Genomic DNA, 13,878 nt, shown 5'->3' with positions numbered 1-13,878 from the left:
AGGGCATGGTAAAATATACACAAGTACTTAGCTTTTGCCGAGAGCGGCGTTCTTCTCTGGTTTCAGAGGGGGAAAAATACTGTTGTCATTAAGTCGAATCCAAATCATGGCGACCCCATGTGTGTAGAGTAGAACTGCACTGCATAGGGTTTTCGAGGCTGTGACCTTTTGGAAGCAAATTGCCAGGTGTTTCTTCCAAGATGCCTCTGGGTGGGTTCAAACACCAGCCTTTTGGTTAGTAGTTGAGTGCTTAGCCGTTGTACCACCCAGGGTGTCAGCTTCTGTAAGGAGTGGTTAATTGGATGAGCATGAAAAATAGTTGAGAACATATTCTTTTCTCAAATTGGTTGCAGCTGTGTAGAAAGGTTTAGGATTTGAAGGAACCGTAGAGATAATCTAGTTCAGTCTCATTTTATAGGTAAATAGACCAAGGCTTAGAGAGGTTAAGTGAGTTTTTCAAGGTCACACAGCTAGTAAACGATAGTGGTTGCAGCCTGGTTTTCCCTCAAAAGTCCATATTCTTACCATTCTGTTTCTTCCCTTATAAATTCTATTTTATGTTTATATGACCGTACATAATTATTTTTGGCCTAAATGCTACTTGGCTGACAACAAAGTTTTAATAAAGTTTATTGTTATCTTAGTTTCAAAAGTCATTATTTGGCATGGGTAGAAGAAATGACTGTTTTAAAGTTTTGTGCCATAAGCTATCAATACCAATATTTTTCACAAATTCTAGTAGATATTGGGTTGATTAAATAAGCCTGTCTTTTCTTATTTAACTCCTGGATTTCCTTAACTGGCTTAAAAGATCCCCCACAACCTCTAGGCAATACGTAGACTTTACTCATTTGTAATTATTTCCTCCCTCAATGAAATATAATTTCCAGGTGTTACCCATCTTATTCATCACTGGATCCCCAGAGCCTAGATTAGTGTCTTTACATTGTAAGAGCTCAGTAAATACATACTTGAAAACGTAGGGGGGAAAGATACAGTGATATGTCTCAAGCCATTTAATACTGTTTAAAGGTCCATTAAAATACAGTTGTGGATTCTGGGACAAGATGGTGTAGACTCAGTTTTCCCAGTTCTTCCTCTCTAAATACAACTAAATACTTTGGAAATAGTTCAGCAGATAATCATAAAAGGACTTTGAAATATGGAAAGAAGAACATGGATTGTCTGGGGATCTTAGAACTTGAAGAACAGCACAGTGAGTTTCCTGAGTTTTCTTTTTTATCTTCCATTTATCTTGAACTGGGTGCCAGAGAGGCCTGCAACCCGGAACTACCAAAAAGGCATAGACAAAAAAATAAATCAATAAATAAACAAGAGAAGCCTGTTCACTTTGGCCAAAGTAGTGGGAAAGGGAAAGCCCAATAGAGACTTAGTGAGAAGACTCATACCTAGTGGCAGCAGGTGGCCTGCCAGCAGACTTTGGGGGCCAACCTACCCACCCCCCCACCCCCCCGCACCACACCTGCCAGTAACAGCAAGCTCAGTCTGCCCACAGCAGCAACAGTTAGAACCTAGGCAGGCCAGCCCACCCTATGCCCCATATCTGCCAGCAGTATTGAGCCCAATCTATCCACAGTGGTACCTGTGAGGGCCAGCACACTAGGCCCTACTTATGCCAGCAACAGCAGTTGGTCAGTCTGTAGGAGTGGCAACAGCAGAAAGCCAGGAGGGCAGCGATCCTGTGCCCCACACTAGACAGCAGTAGTCAGGCCCTTCTACCTGCATTGGTGGTGCCAGGAGGCCCTGTCCACCAACAGCAGAGAGAGATCCAGACCTGGCAGCTCATGATTGTGCATCCAGGAACAGAAGATTCAGGCCAAGTGTCTTGCAGCCCTCTACCCAATGGCGGAAGGTAAATCAGGCTTGGGATCTCCCGACCCTTCTTCCTCAACAGTACTGGCAGAGTTAGAGTAGGAAGCCCACTGGCACCAGGAAACGAGAGAACGTGTCAGGAGAAACTTCTGTCCTACAGGTCTGGCATCCTTGAACCCTACCTAATGACACTAGGCAGCCCAGAGAAATGCCTTTTACTTCTGCAGGCTACACCAGAAGGGATCCAGCTGGAGTTGAAGCAGAGCCAGAACAATGAAGCAGACCAGAATAACATTGCAAGGGCTCAGAAAATTAAATTGCCATTGCAACCACAGCACATAAGAGTAGACTGACCTATAAAATAAACATTAACACCCTTGAAGCATGTGTGCCTTAGAACAGTCAACTATATGAGACCAAAAGTGCAATATTTGTCCAAAAGCAAAGTTGAGAGGGCAGGGAGGGATGGGGAAACCGGACAAATGAAAAAGAGGAACCTAGGGTGGAAATGGGGAGAGTGCTGACACATTATGGGGATTGCGACCAATATCACAGATCAATTTGTATATGAATTATTGAACAGGAAACTCATTTGGTGTGTAAAGTTTCACCTAAAGCACAATAAAATGTCCCCTCCCACCCTGCAAAAAAGGTAGAATAGAACCTGCATAGATTAAACAGAGTACTAAAATAGGATCAAGAGTCATCTAACAAAATATGCCAAATATCCAGGATACACCTGAAAACGACTTATCATAACAAGAACCAGGAAAATAACAACATGAATGAGAAAAGACAACCGATGTCAGCACTGAGATGAATCATATGTTGGAACTACCTGACAGAAGTTTTAAAGAAGCCGCCATAAAATTTCTTCCATAAGTGATTGTGATTTCCCTTGAAACAAATGAAAAAGCAGAAAACGTCAGCAAAGAAATAGAAGTTAAAGAACCAAATGGATGTTAAAAAACTGAAAAATATACTAACTGGGGCGTGGTGGGGAGACTTAGTGTAGTAAAGACTCAGTAGTACAGTGGAGATGACTGAGGATAAAATCAGTGAACTTGAAGGCAGATTAAGAGAATTTACTCTATCTGAACAACAAAGAAAAACAGATTAAAAAGAAAAGAAAAAATAAGAACAGAGCCTCAGGGATCTGTGTGACAATTATGTCATAAAAGTCCCAGAAGAGAGGCAAGAGGTTGAAAAAGTATTCTGAGAAATAATGGCCAAAAACTTCCCAAATTTGGTGAAAGACATAAACCTACAGATTCAAGAAGGTGAACAAGCCCCAAATAGGATAAAACCAAAGAAATCCACATCAAGGCATTCACAATTAAACTTATAAAAACTAAAGACAGAAGAAAGTTCTGTTGAAAAAAAATAACTGTCAACCACAAATTGTATATCTTGCAAAAATTATCTTTCAGTAAAGACATTTTCAGATGAAGAAAAACTAAAAGAACTATTGCTGGCACACCTACCCTTAAAGAATGGCTAGAGGAAGCGTTCCAAACAGAAAGAGTATAATAACAGAAAGCTTGGAACGTCAGAAAGGAGGAAATCTTTGGGATCTAGAGCTAGGCAAACAGTACTTAAGCTTAGACTTGATACCAAACGCCTAGTCCATAAGAGGGAAAATTGATAAATTTAACCTCATCAAAAAAAAAAAAAAAACTTTTGCCACTTGAAAGACCCTTTGAAGAGGATGAAAAGACAAGGTACAGACTAGGAGAAAATATTTGCAACCCATAGCCAACAAAAGGCAAGTATCTAGAATATATAAAGAACTCTCAAAATTCAACAGTAAAAACAAAAAAGCAACAACTGATCCAATTAGAAAATTAGCAAAATGAGAAATATTTCACAAAGGAGATATACAGATGGCAATAAGCACATCAAAAGATATTCAACTTCATTAACCACTAGGGAAATGCAAATTAAATGACCATCACTAAATGTCGCTAAATGAAATGTCATTAAAATGAAAAATAGTGACAGTACCAAATGTAAGTGAGGATGTAAAGAAACTCACTCACTCATACATTTCTGGTAGGAATGTAAAATGGTACAGGTATATTGGTCAACAGTTGGGCAGTTTGTTGTAAAACTAAGCATATGACTACCATATGACCCCAGTAATTGTACTCTTGGTGTTTTATCCCAGATAAATGGAAATTTATGTTCACAAAAATCCTGTACATGAATGTACATAGTAGCTTTATTTTTAATAGCCAATAACTGTAAATAGTTCCAATGTTCTTCATTGGGTGAATGGTTAAACAAATTGTGGTATGTCAACACTGTGGAATACTGTTCAGTGCTAAAAAGGATTGAACTATTGATACTTGGAGCAGCTTGAATGAATCTCCAGAGAATTATGCTGAGTGATAAAAGTCAATGCCAAAAAGTTGCACTCTATATGACTTCATTTATATAACATTCTTGAAATGACAGGATTATACAAATGTAGATCAGATTAGTTGTTGCCAGGGGTTAGGACGTGAACAGAGGGGTGGGGAGTTAAGTGGATGTGGTTATAAAAGGGCAGCATAAGGGATCCTTGTGGTGATGGATACACAAGCCTACATATATTAAAATGGCATGGAACTAAAAACACAGACACACCTGAGTACAGTAAAATTAGGAAAATCAGAACAAGATAGGTGGATTGTATAAATGAATATCCTAATTGTGATGTTATACTATAGTTTTGCTAGATATTATCATTGAGGGAAACTGGGTAAAGGGTATATTGGACCTCTGTATTGTTTATTTTTTTTGCAAAGATTTTTGATATACGGGTTTTCATTTATCAAATTTGGAAAGTTTTTTTAAATGTTAATATTCAGTGTTTATGAAGATTTGATAAAACAGGAAATACAAAGAAATAAACTAGCAGTTGGGCAAAAATACATCAAAAGCCTTAAAATGAACATACCTAGAACCAATCCTGCTTCTTGGTAACTATCATAAAAAAAGTAACCTTTAATGTGAAAATTATTTTATTCTCAAAAGATGTTTATGTTAATAATCATCTGTAGTATCAAAAGTAAACAATTTAGAGTCCAAGGGTACATCTTCATCATAGAAAATTATGCAGCTTCAAAATGATATTTGCAATGAGTTTTTAATAAACTAGGAAAAGGTCATGTTATTACGTACTGGGAACAAAACGGCCTCTAAAATTGTGTGTAGACTATATATATGTTAAGAGTATTTTAAAAAGTCATGGAGAAAAGAAATATAATGAAATGTTAACATATTGGCTGTCTTGTGTAGTGTAGATAATTTTTTTTTTTACTTTTCTGTATTCTCCAAATGTTTTACAGTAAGTATGGCCCCCTCTTTTTATTTTTAACAGTTTTATTGAGGTATAATTCACATACCATACAGCTCACCCATTTAAAGCATACAATTCGATGGCTTTTAGTGTATTTACAGAATCTGTGCATTCATCACTACAATCTTAGAACATTTGCATTACACGAAAAAAGAAACCCTGTACCCCTTAGCTTTCACCCCTCAACCTCCCTATCCACCCCAGCCATAGCCAGTCTACTTAGTTTCTATAGATTTTCCTATTCTGGATATTTCATATAACTGGAATCATACAATATCTGGTCCTTTGTTATTGTCTTCTTTCACTTAGCATAATGTTTTTAAGGCTCATCCATGTTATAACATATCAGTACTTCCTCTTCTTTGGATCATCAAGTAATATTCCATTGTATGTTGTTGTGTGCCAACAATTCTGACTCCTAGAAGCCCTATAGGCAGAGTAGAATTGCCCCATAGGGTTTCCTAGGCTATAATCTATGGGAGCAGATGGCCAGGTCTTTTCTCCTGAGCAGCGGCTGGTGGTTTTGAACCACCAACCTTTTGGTTAGCGGCTGAATGCTTATCCATTGTGCCACCAGTATAATGCACCACATTTAGTTCTCTGTATTTCTTACAACTGCATATGAATGTAAAATAATCTGAAAATAAAAGGGTTAAATTTTCTAAAATTTAAAATAAAACAGTAAAAATTATAGTTACATATTGTCTTAGTCATCATAGCTGCTGTAACAGAAATACCACAAGTAGTGGCTTTAACAAAGAGAAGTTTATTCACTCAGTGTAGTAGGCTAGAAGTCCGAATTCAGGGTCTCAGCCCTGGGGAAAGGCTTTCTCTCTCTGTCGATTCTGGAGGAAGATCCTTGTCATCAGTCTTTCCCTGGACTAGGAGCTTGTCTGCGCATGGACCCCAGTTCCAGAGGATGCATTCTGCACCCAATGCTGCTTTCTTTGTGGTATGAGGTCTGTCCCTGTCACTACCCTCCCCTTATTTCTCTCTTTTATATCTCAAAAGGATTGATTTAAGACACACCCTAATCTTGCAGATTAAGTCCTCCCTCATTTACATAACTGCCTCTAATCCTGCCTCATTAACATCATAGAGGTAGGATTTACAACACATAGGAAGATCACATCAGATGACAAAATGATGGACAATCACACAGTACTGGAAATCATGGCCTAGCCAGATTGATATACATTTTTGAGGGAAACAGTTCAATCCATAATACTTATGAAGAATGATCATGTTCCAAGTGTCATTTTCTGTTTATTGGTTGGGGGAAATGCCATCCAAAGTAACCAGAAACATTTAGGCCATACATTGGGATGCATGTCATAGTTACCTAAGATATTACAAGAAAGCATCATACTTTTCAAAATTGTGTATGCAAATTAGTCCATAGGAAGAATTCTTTTTTGTCTGCTATAATATTCTCATTTTACCAGTATTTAAAGCTCTGGATTAGATTAATAATTAAATTTTCTAGTAATCTTTCAAGTTCAACAGTTTTCTTTTCTTCATTTTAGGTGTTTTTATAGCTATACAAAGTTACTATTTAGAAATAAAGAATGTGGTTAAGTGAGAATTTTTTAGGGTTGCCTTTGGGGGTTTGTTATACTTAATTTTCAAAAAAAAATCACATAAAAGAAATAGTCTGATAAATAGAGGTAATTTGAGAAAAAAATATGCCTTGGATTGTAGTGCAGTGACAGCTCCTTGATGTTGTTACTTTTAATAAAGACCTGGACAAGTGAACGCAACAGAGTTCCTGATAGAGCAGGAGAAAAGCGGGGCGCAGAACTCAAATTCTGGTCAAAAGACCAGACTCAGTGGTTTGACTGAGACTGGAGGGACCCCAGAGGACATCGCCCCCGGATTCTCTGTGAGCCCAAAACTAAAGCCATTTCCGAAGCCAACTCTTCAGACAGAGATTAGACTGGACTATAAGACATAAATTGATCCTGGTGAGGAGTGTGCTTCTTAGCTCAGGTAGATACCTAAGACTAAGTGGGCAGCTCCTGTCCAGAGGCGAGATGAGAAGGCAAAGGAGGACAGGAGCTAGTTGAATGGACATGGGAAATAGAAGGTGGAGAGGAAGAGTGTGCTGTCACATTATAGGGAGAGTAACTACGGTCACGTAACAATATGTGTAAAAGTTTTTATATGAGAAACTGATTTGAATTATAAACTTTCACTTAAAGCATAATTTTAAAAAAGGAGAAAAATATATTTTCATTTATAAAATACTACTAAATTGAAATCTGCTGGAGGATTATTACAAAAATTAAGAAAATGGAGCACATTTGACAAACGTACAGTCTGACCTAGAGATACTTTGTATTTTTGGTGGTGGGACTAGATTTAGGATTGGAATATAAGAAAATGAACCCGTGGGCATACGGCCTTAGAAAGACTCATATCTTTGTTTTGTATGTGTGTGTGTGTGTGTGTGTGTGTGTGCATGCGCGTGCCGTCAAGTCAGTTCTGACTTGGTGACCCCATAGGACAGAGCAGAACTGCCCCATAGGGTTTCCTAGCGGGGAGCCCTGATGGTGTAGTGGTTAAGAGCTTGGCTGGTAACCAAAAGGTCGACAGTTTGAGTCCACCATCCACTCCTTGGAAATTCTGTAAGGCAGTTCTACCCTGTCTTATGGCGTCACTATGAGTGTGTATTAGACAAAATGTCCTTTACCTATTCATCCACTCTGATAGACGTATACTTATTTGTCAGTGTTCTACTTAGGATGGGTATAAGACTCATGTTCAACCTATTCTCTTTCCAGAATAGGAAAAAAAGCTATGATAATAAACATTACTCTGTAAATACATTTTGGGGGAAATGGTATATAGATCTGTGAAGCAGTAACTATAAATGATGCATTTATTTAGTCAATAGATATTTATCTGCAGTTTTTAATTGAACTATAATATAAACATATCTTTAGATAACAAAATTTTACCTCAGAAATACTATTATTGAAAATATGCAGCATTGCACAATAGAATTAACCAATACAGAACAAACTAAATTTACTGATAAAGCTAAAGTAAGATTAATTCATTCATTTCTTCAGTTAACAAATATTTGTTGATCACCTACAAAAAATATACAACATGAAGTAAATAATAAACCAAAACCAAACCTGTTGCTATTGAGTCAATTCCTACTCATAGTGACCATATAAGACAGTAGAACTGCCCCGTAGGGTTTCCAGGGAGCAGCTGGTGGATTCCAACAGCCAGCCTTTTGGTTAGCAGCTAAGCTATTAACCACTGTGTCACCAGGGGCTCTGAAGTAAATAATAGAAACAACAAAATTTCTGCCTTCATGGAGCTCACATTCAAATAGAATTCAAAAGAATAGCAATTGAAACACTGAAATCAACTGTATTTCATGTAAAAGAACCAACATTAATGGTCTTTCAGAGTGTCCTGTGATACGAACCTTTTAAACGCCTGCCCATGCATGAGCTAAAGTTTTGTTTCAGCCAAAATTGGATTGTCGGTTGAATGGTACTAATGTTGGTGGAATCTAGGTGAAAACACATCCAGAGAACTCGTGGGTAAATGATTTCTTTCTCAAATTATTCAGGTAGAGTAATAAAAAAAAAGTTGAGTGAGTACTTTCCCTCCATCAGTATATCCTCAAAAATAGTTTCTACAGTTGGCTGTAAGGCAAGTTTCAAATATTTTTAGACCAAAATATTTACAAAGGTAGCCATCCTACTCATATACTATGTGCCATTTGAAAATCCTCTTTATAGCCAGAATTTCTTCTTCGTATCAGATTGTATTTTTCTCCACAGAGTCTCAAAGTAGTGGTAAACTTTTAGATGAGTATTTAGCTATGTGTTCAATTCAGAAGACTGTCATTAGCGATATAAGTAGGCTCTACGAACTGCCAATGGCAGACTCAAGGAGACAAAAAGAAAAGGAATCTGTGAGGAGGGAGGGGAGTATATGTAGTAGAGTAGTAGGATCTGCCTTATATGCTATATGATGCCCCTCCTTGATGAAAATCCATAACTACTCTCTAGTGGAAGTGGGTAGGAAACACTTGGCTGTTTTCTTTTAGAAATTTAATTGGTAAGCCTAAAATGGTCCTTAAATTTCTGAAAAGGAAAAATTTTAAGTCCTGTCTAAAAAAGAAATATGTTTATGCATTAACTTGGGAAATTCAAGTTTTCTAAGATGTCAATTTAGAAAACCAAAGTTTATTTGAATACTTGGCGCATTTTCTAAAGGAGGCTTGAGTATTGTTGAGAACGGAAATACTCAGGCAATCCCATGCCCCTTAAGAGGTTTTGAGACTTTGTATTTTCCGGGCAGCCATATGGTAAGAGGAGAGTGTAACAGTTTTAACTAAGTAACTTTAACCTCCTGAAGATTTCTAAACTGTATCCTATAATATACCCTGGTCATGATGACCAGTATAATTTAAGGAGCCTCGGGAGGGTCCTGAAGGGTAAAAAAAAAAAACCCAATAGCTTGATAATTGAATGGCTTAAGCTTGTTAATATTTAACCTGCACTCTCTGGCCTATACCAGGAGTCCTCAGGGCATTGCTGCTTCCAAGAAAGGGAGGGCATATTTTGATGCACCAATTGTGTATCTTGTCCTACCATCATAGCGTCAGAAAATAGACATTTAAATCATGACTAATAGTCAACACACTATAGAATGCAGTAGTTGGTTACTTTTGTGATTTTAAACGTTTATGTTTTTGTGTGCAGCAATGAAAACTACTGGATGTAACTTGGATAAGGTAAATATTCTTCCTAATGCTCTGATCCCTCCGCTCATATCAAGCAGCATGATTAAGAGTGAAGATGTTACTCCAATGGAAGTAACAGCAGAAAAAAGATCTTCCCCTATTTTTAAGGTGAGCCACAATGACTAGTGCCCCAAATCTTACCCTCAAGTATAAAAATTGCTCTATCTCGAATGGTTTGATTTGTTTTCCCTGTGTTTATACTTTTTACTTTTACTAATTTTTCACATTTGTTTTGCTTTGGATGCACTTAATGAATTTTGCTATTCAGGGTGAATGCCTTATACTCCGACAAAATTGCCCAGAAAGTGACTTCCAATATACATTTTTGACAAGGGAGAAATTAATATGTTAGCTAGACCTGTGGGATGTAGGGTATTGATAAAAATACTGGTTTAGCATTTTCAAAGTTGGGGACATTTTTATTACTTTTTTCCCCTAGTCTTTTCCTGTGAACTCCCCTCCCTTTTTCATGTGCCCCCCTCCATGATGTTATTGATGATCCACAAAATGGAGATATTTTGAAATTTTTTATTAATTCATGAACCATGGAAGTAATATATTCTTATTACCCTTAAAAAAAAAAAAAGCATATTAGTAGCTGATTATTCTACTTATTTATCTTTGCTTATACTGTCTTTTAAAAATACCCTGATGACAGTCAGACATCTTATTATCACCGAGAATCATGGTCTTGCACCTATTTTCCAAATAATATCAAGTGGAAAACTGGTCCTGCATGTGATGTTATAACAATAATGACTTTTGAAATATCTATATGAGCATATTTATATATACATATCATTTGGGGATTTTTTTTCTTTTTAGAATACAAAGCCAGTTGGATCAACTCAGCAAACATTAGAAACTATCTCTAACATAGCAGGAAATGGGTCTTTTTCATCATCATCATCTTCCCACTTACCGTCTGAAAATGAAAAGCAGCAACAGATTCAGCCCAAGGCATACAACCCAGAGACCCTAACAACTATCCAAACACAGGACATTTCCCAGCCTGGTACCTTCCCAGCAGTTTCTGCTTCTAGTCAGCTGCCTAATAGTGATGCACTACTACAGCAAGCTACACAGTTTCAGACAAGAGAAACTCAATCTAGAGAGGTATTACAGTCCGATGGTACAGTGGTTAATTTGTCACAACTGACTGAGGCATCACAGCAACAACAGCAGTCACCACTACAAGAACAAGCACAGACTTTACAGCGGCAGATGTCATCAAATATTTTTCCATCACCAAACAGTGTGAGTCAGCTACAGAATACTATTCAGCAGTTGCAAGCAGGAAGCTTTACAGGCAGTACTACTAGTGGCAGCGGTGGAAATGTTGACTTGGTCCAACAAGTTTTAGAGGCACAACAACAGTTATCTTCAGTTTTATTTTCTGCTCCAGATGGTAATGAGAATGTTCAAGAACAGCTTAGTGCAGACATTTTTCAACAAGTCAGTCAAATTCAAAATAGCGTAAGCCCAGGGATGTTTTCCTCAACAGAGCCAGCCGTCCATACCAGGCCAGATAATTTAATGCCTGGAAGAGCTGAAAACGTTCATCCACAGTCTGAAAACACACTATCTAATCAGCAGCAGCAGCAACAGCAACAGCAAGTGATGGAATCATCAGCAGCAATGGTGATGGAGATGCAGCAGAGTATCTGCCAGGCAGCTGCCCAAATTCAGTCAGAGTTATTTCCTTCAACTGCTTCAGCAAATGGAAACCTTCAACAATCTCCAGTTTACCAACAGACTTCTCACATGATGAGTGCGTTATCTACCAATGAGGACATGCAAATACAATGTGAATTGTTTTCTTCTCCTCCGGCAGTTTCTGGAAAGGAAACTTCTGCAACCACCACTCAGCAGGTTGCAACCCCTGGCACTACCATGTTTCAGACATCAAGTTCAGGCGATGGAGAAGAAACTGGAGCACAAGCAAAACAGATTCAGAACAGTGTCTTTCAGACCATGGTCCAAATGCAACATAGTGGGGACAGTCAACCTCAAGTTACCCTTTTTTCATCTACAAAAAGTATGATGAGTGTTCAGAATAGTGGTACCCAGCAACAAGGCAATGGTTTATTCCAGCAAGGTAATGAGATGATGTCACTTCAATCTGGGAGTTTTTTGCAGCAGTCTGCTCATTCTCAGGCTCAACTTTTTCATCCTCAAAATCCAATTGCTGATGCCCAGAACCTTTCCCAGGAAACTCAAGGTTCTCTTTTTCATAGTCCAAGCCCTATTGTCCGCAGTCAGACTTCTACAACCTCCTCTGAACAAATGCAGCCTCCAATGTTTCACTCTCAAAGCACCATCACTGTGCTACAGGGCTCTTCTCAAGACCAGCAACCAACCAACATATTTCTTTCCCAGAGTCCTCTGAATAATCTCCAAACTAACACAGTGGCTCAAGAAGAACAGATTTCATTTTTTGCCGCACAGAACTCAATTTCTCCACTTCAGTCAACATCAAGCACTGAGCAACAAGCTGCTTTCTCACAGCAAGCTTCAATATCACACATCCAGACCCCTATGCTTTCCCAAGAACAGGCACAACCATCTCAGCAAGGTTTATTTCAGCCTCAGGTGTCCCTGGGTTCCCTTCCACCTAATCCAATGCCTCAAAACCAACAAGGAACAATCTTCCAGTCACAGCACTCAATGGTTGCCATCCAGAGTAGCTCTCCATCCCAGGAGCAGCAGCAGCAGCAACAGCAGCAGCAACAGCAGCAGCAACAGCAGCAGAGCCTTTTATTCAGTAATCAGAATACCATGGCTACAATGGCATCTCAGAAGCAACCACCACCTAACATGATATTCAACCCAAATCAAAATCCAATGGCTAATCAGGAGCAACAGAACCAGTCAATTTTTCACCAACAAAATAATATGGCACCAATGAATCAAGAGCAGCAGCCCATGCAATTTCAGAATCAGCCCACAGTTTCCTCACTTCAAAACCCAGGTTCTACCCAGTCTGAATCACCACAGACCTCCCTATTCCACACCTCTCCTCAGATTCAGTTGGTCCAAGGGTCACCTAGTTCTCAAGAGCAGCAAGTAACACTCTTCCTCTCTCCAGCATCCATGTCTGCATTGCAGACCAGTATAAACCAACAAGACATGCAACAGTCTCCTCTTTATTCCCCTCAGAACAGCATGCCTGGAATACAAGGAGCCACATCTTCACCTCAACCACAGGCTACGTTATTTCACAACACTGCAGGAGGCACAATGAACCAACTACAAAATTCTCCTGGTTCATCTCAGCAGACATCAGGAATGTTCTTATTTGGCATTCAGAATAGTAAGAAAATTTTCTTAACTTTTCATTACTTGGTCGAAATGGTCAGGTGGTTATTAAAAGGAAGCAAAACACAGTGGTTTTAAGAGCACAGATGGGAGTTAGAACTGGGTTTAAAATCTCAGCTCTACCCCTTAGAAACAGTGAAAGATGCAGGACAAGTTTTTGATCCTCAAGAGCCTCAATTTCCATGTCTCAAATGTTGATAATAGTATATACTTGACAAGGGTATTGGGAAAATTAAATGTGGAGCCCTGGTAGAGCAATAGTTAAGTGCTGCTAGGCTGCTAACTGAAAGGTCACCAGTTTGAACCCACTAGTGGGCTCTTCAGGAGAAAAAAGCCTGGTGATCTGCTCCTGTAATTATCTATCGCCGTTGAGTCGATTCTGACTCATAGTGATCCCATAGGACAGAGTAGAGCTGCCCCATAGGGTTTCCAATGCTGTCATCTTTACAGGAAGGAACCCTGGTGGTGCAGTGGTTAAGCACTCAGCTGTTAACCAAAAGGTTATTGGTTCAAACCCACCATCCACTTCACAGGAGAAAGATGTGTCAGTCTGTTTCCATAAAAATGTATAGCCTTGGAAACCCTATGAGACAGTTCTTCTCTGACTGCC

General features: G+C 38.7%; 1 protein-coding gene across 13 annotated transcripts in view; it reads left to right on the top strand.

Moving 5' to 3' along the window:
- NFAT5 (nuclear factor of activated T cells 5) overlaps positions 1–13,878 on the top strand; it is a 142,053-nt gene that overhangs the window by 119,907 nt on the left and 8,268 nt on the right. For all 13 annotated transcript variants that reach the window (XM_064273836.1, XM_064273837.1, XM_064273843.1 and 10 more), the window contains 2 exons: positions 9,910–10,058; positions 10,776–13,263. In XM_064273836.1, coding sequence (XP_064129906.1) covers positions 9,910–10,058; positions 10,776–13,263 — 2,637 coding nt within the window. The remainder of the gene's footprint in view (positions 1–9,909; positions 10,059–10,775; positions 13,264–13,878) is intronic.

This window comes from Loxodonta africana, chromosome 21 (assembly GCF_030014295.1).
Source record: "Loxodonta africana isolate mLoxAfr1 chromosome 21, mLoxAfr1.hap2, whole genome shotgun sequence".
NCBI classification, from domain to species: domain Eukaryota; kingdom Metazoa; phylum Chordata; class Mammalia; order Proboscidea; family Elephantidae; genus Loxodonta; species Loxodonta africana.
The sequence above is the reverse complement of the archived record's forward strand: the minus strand, read 5'-3'. Positions and strand labels throughout refer to the sequence as shown.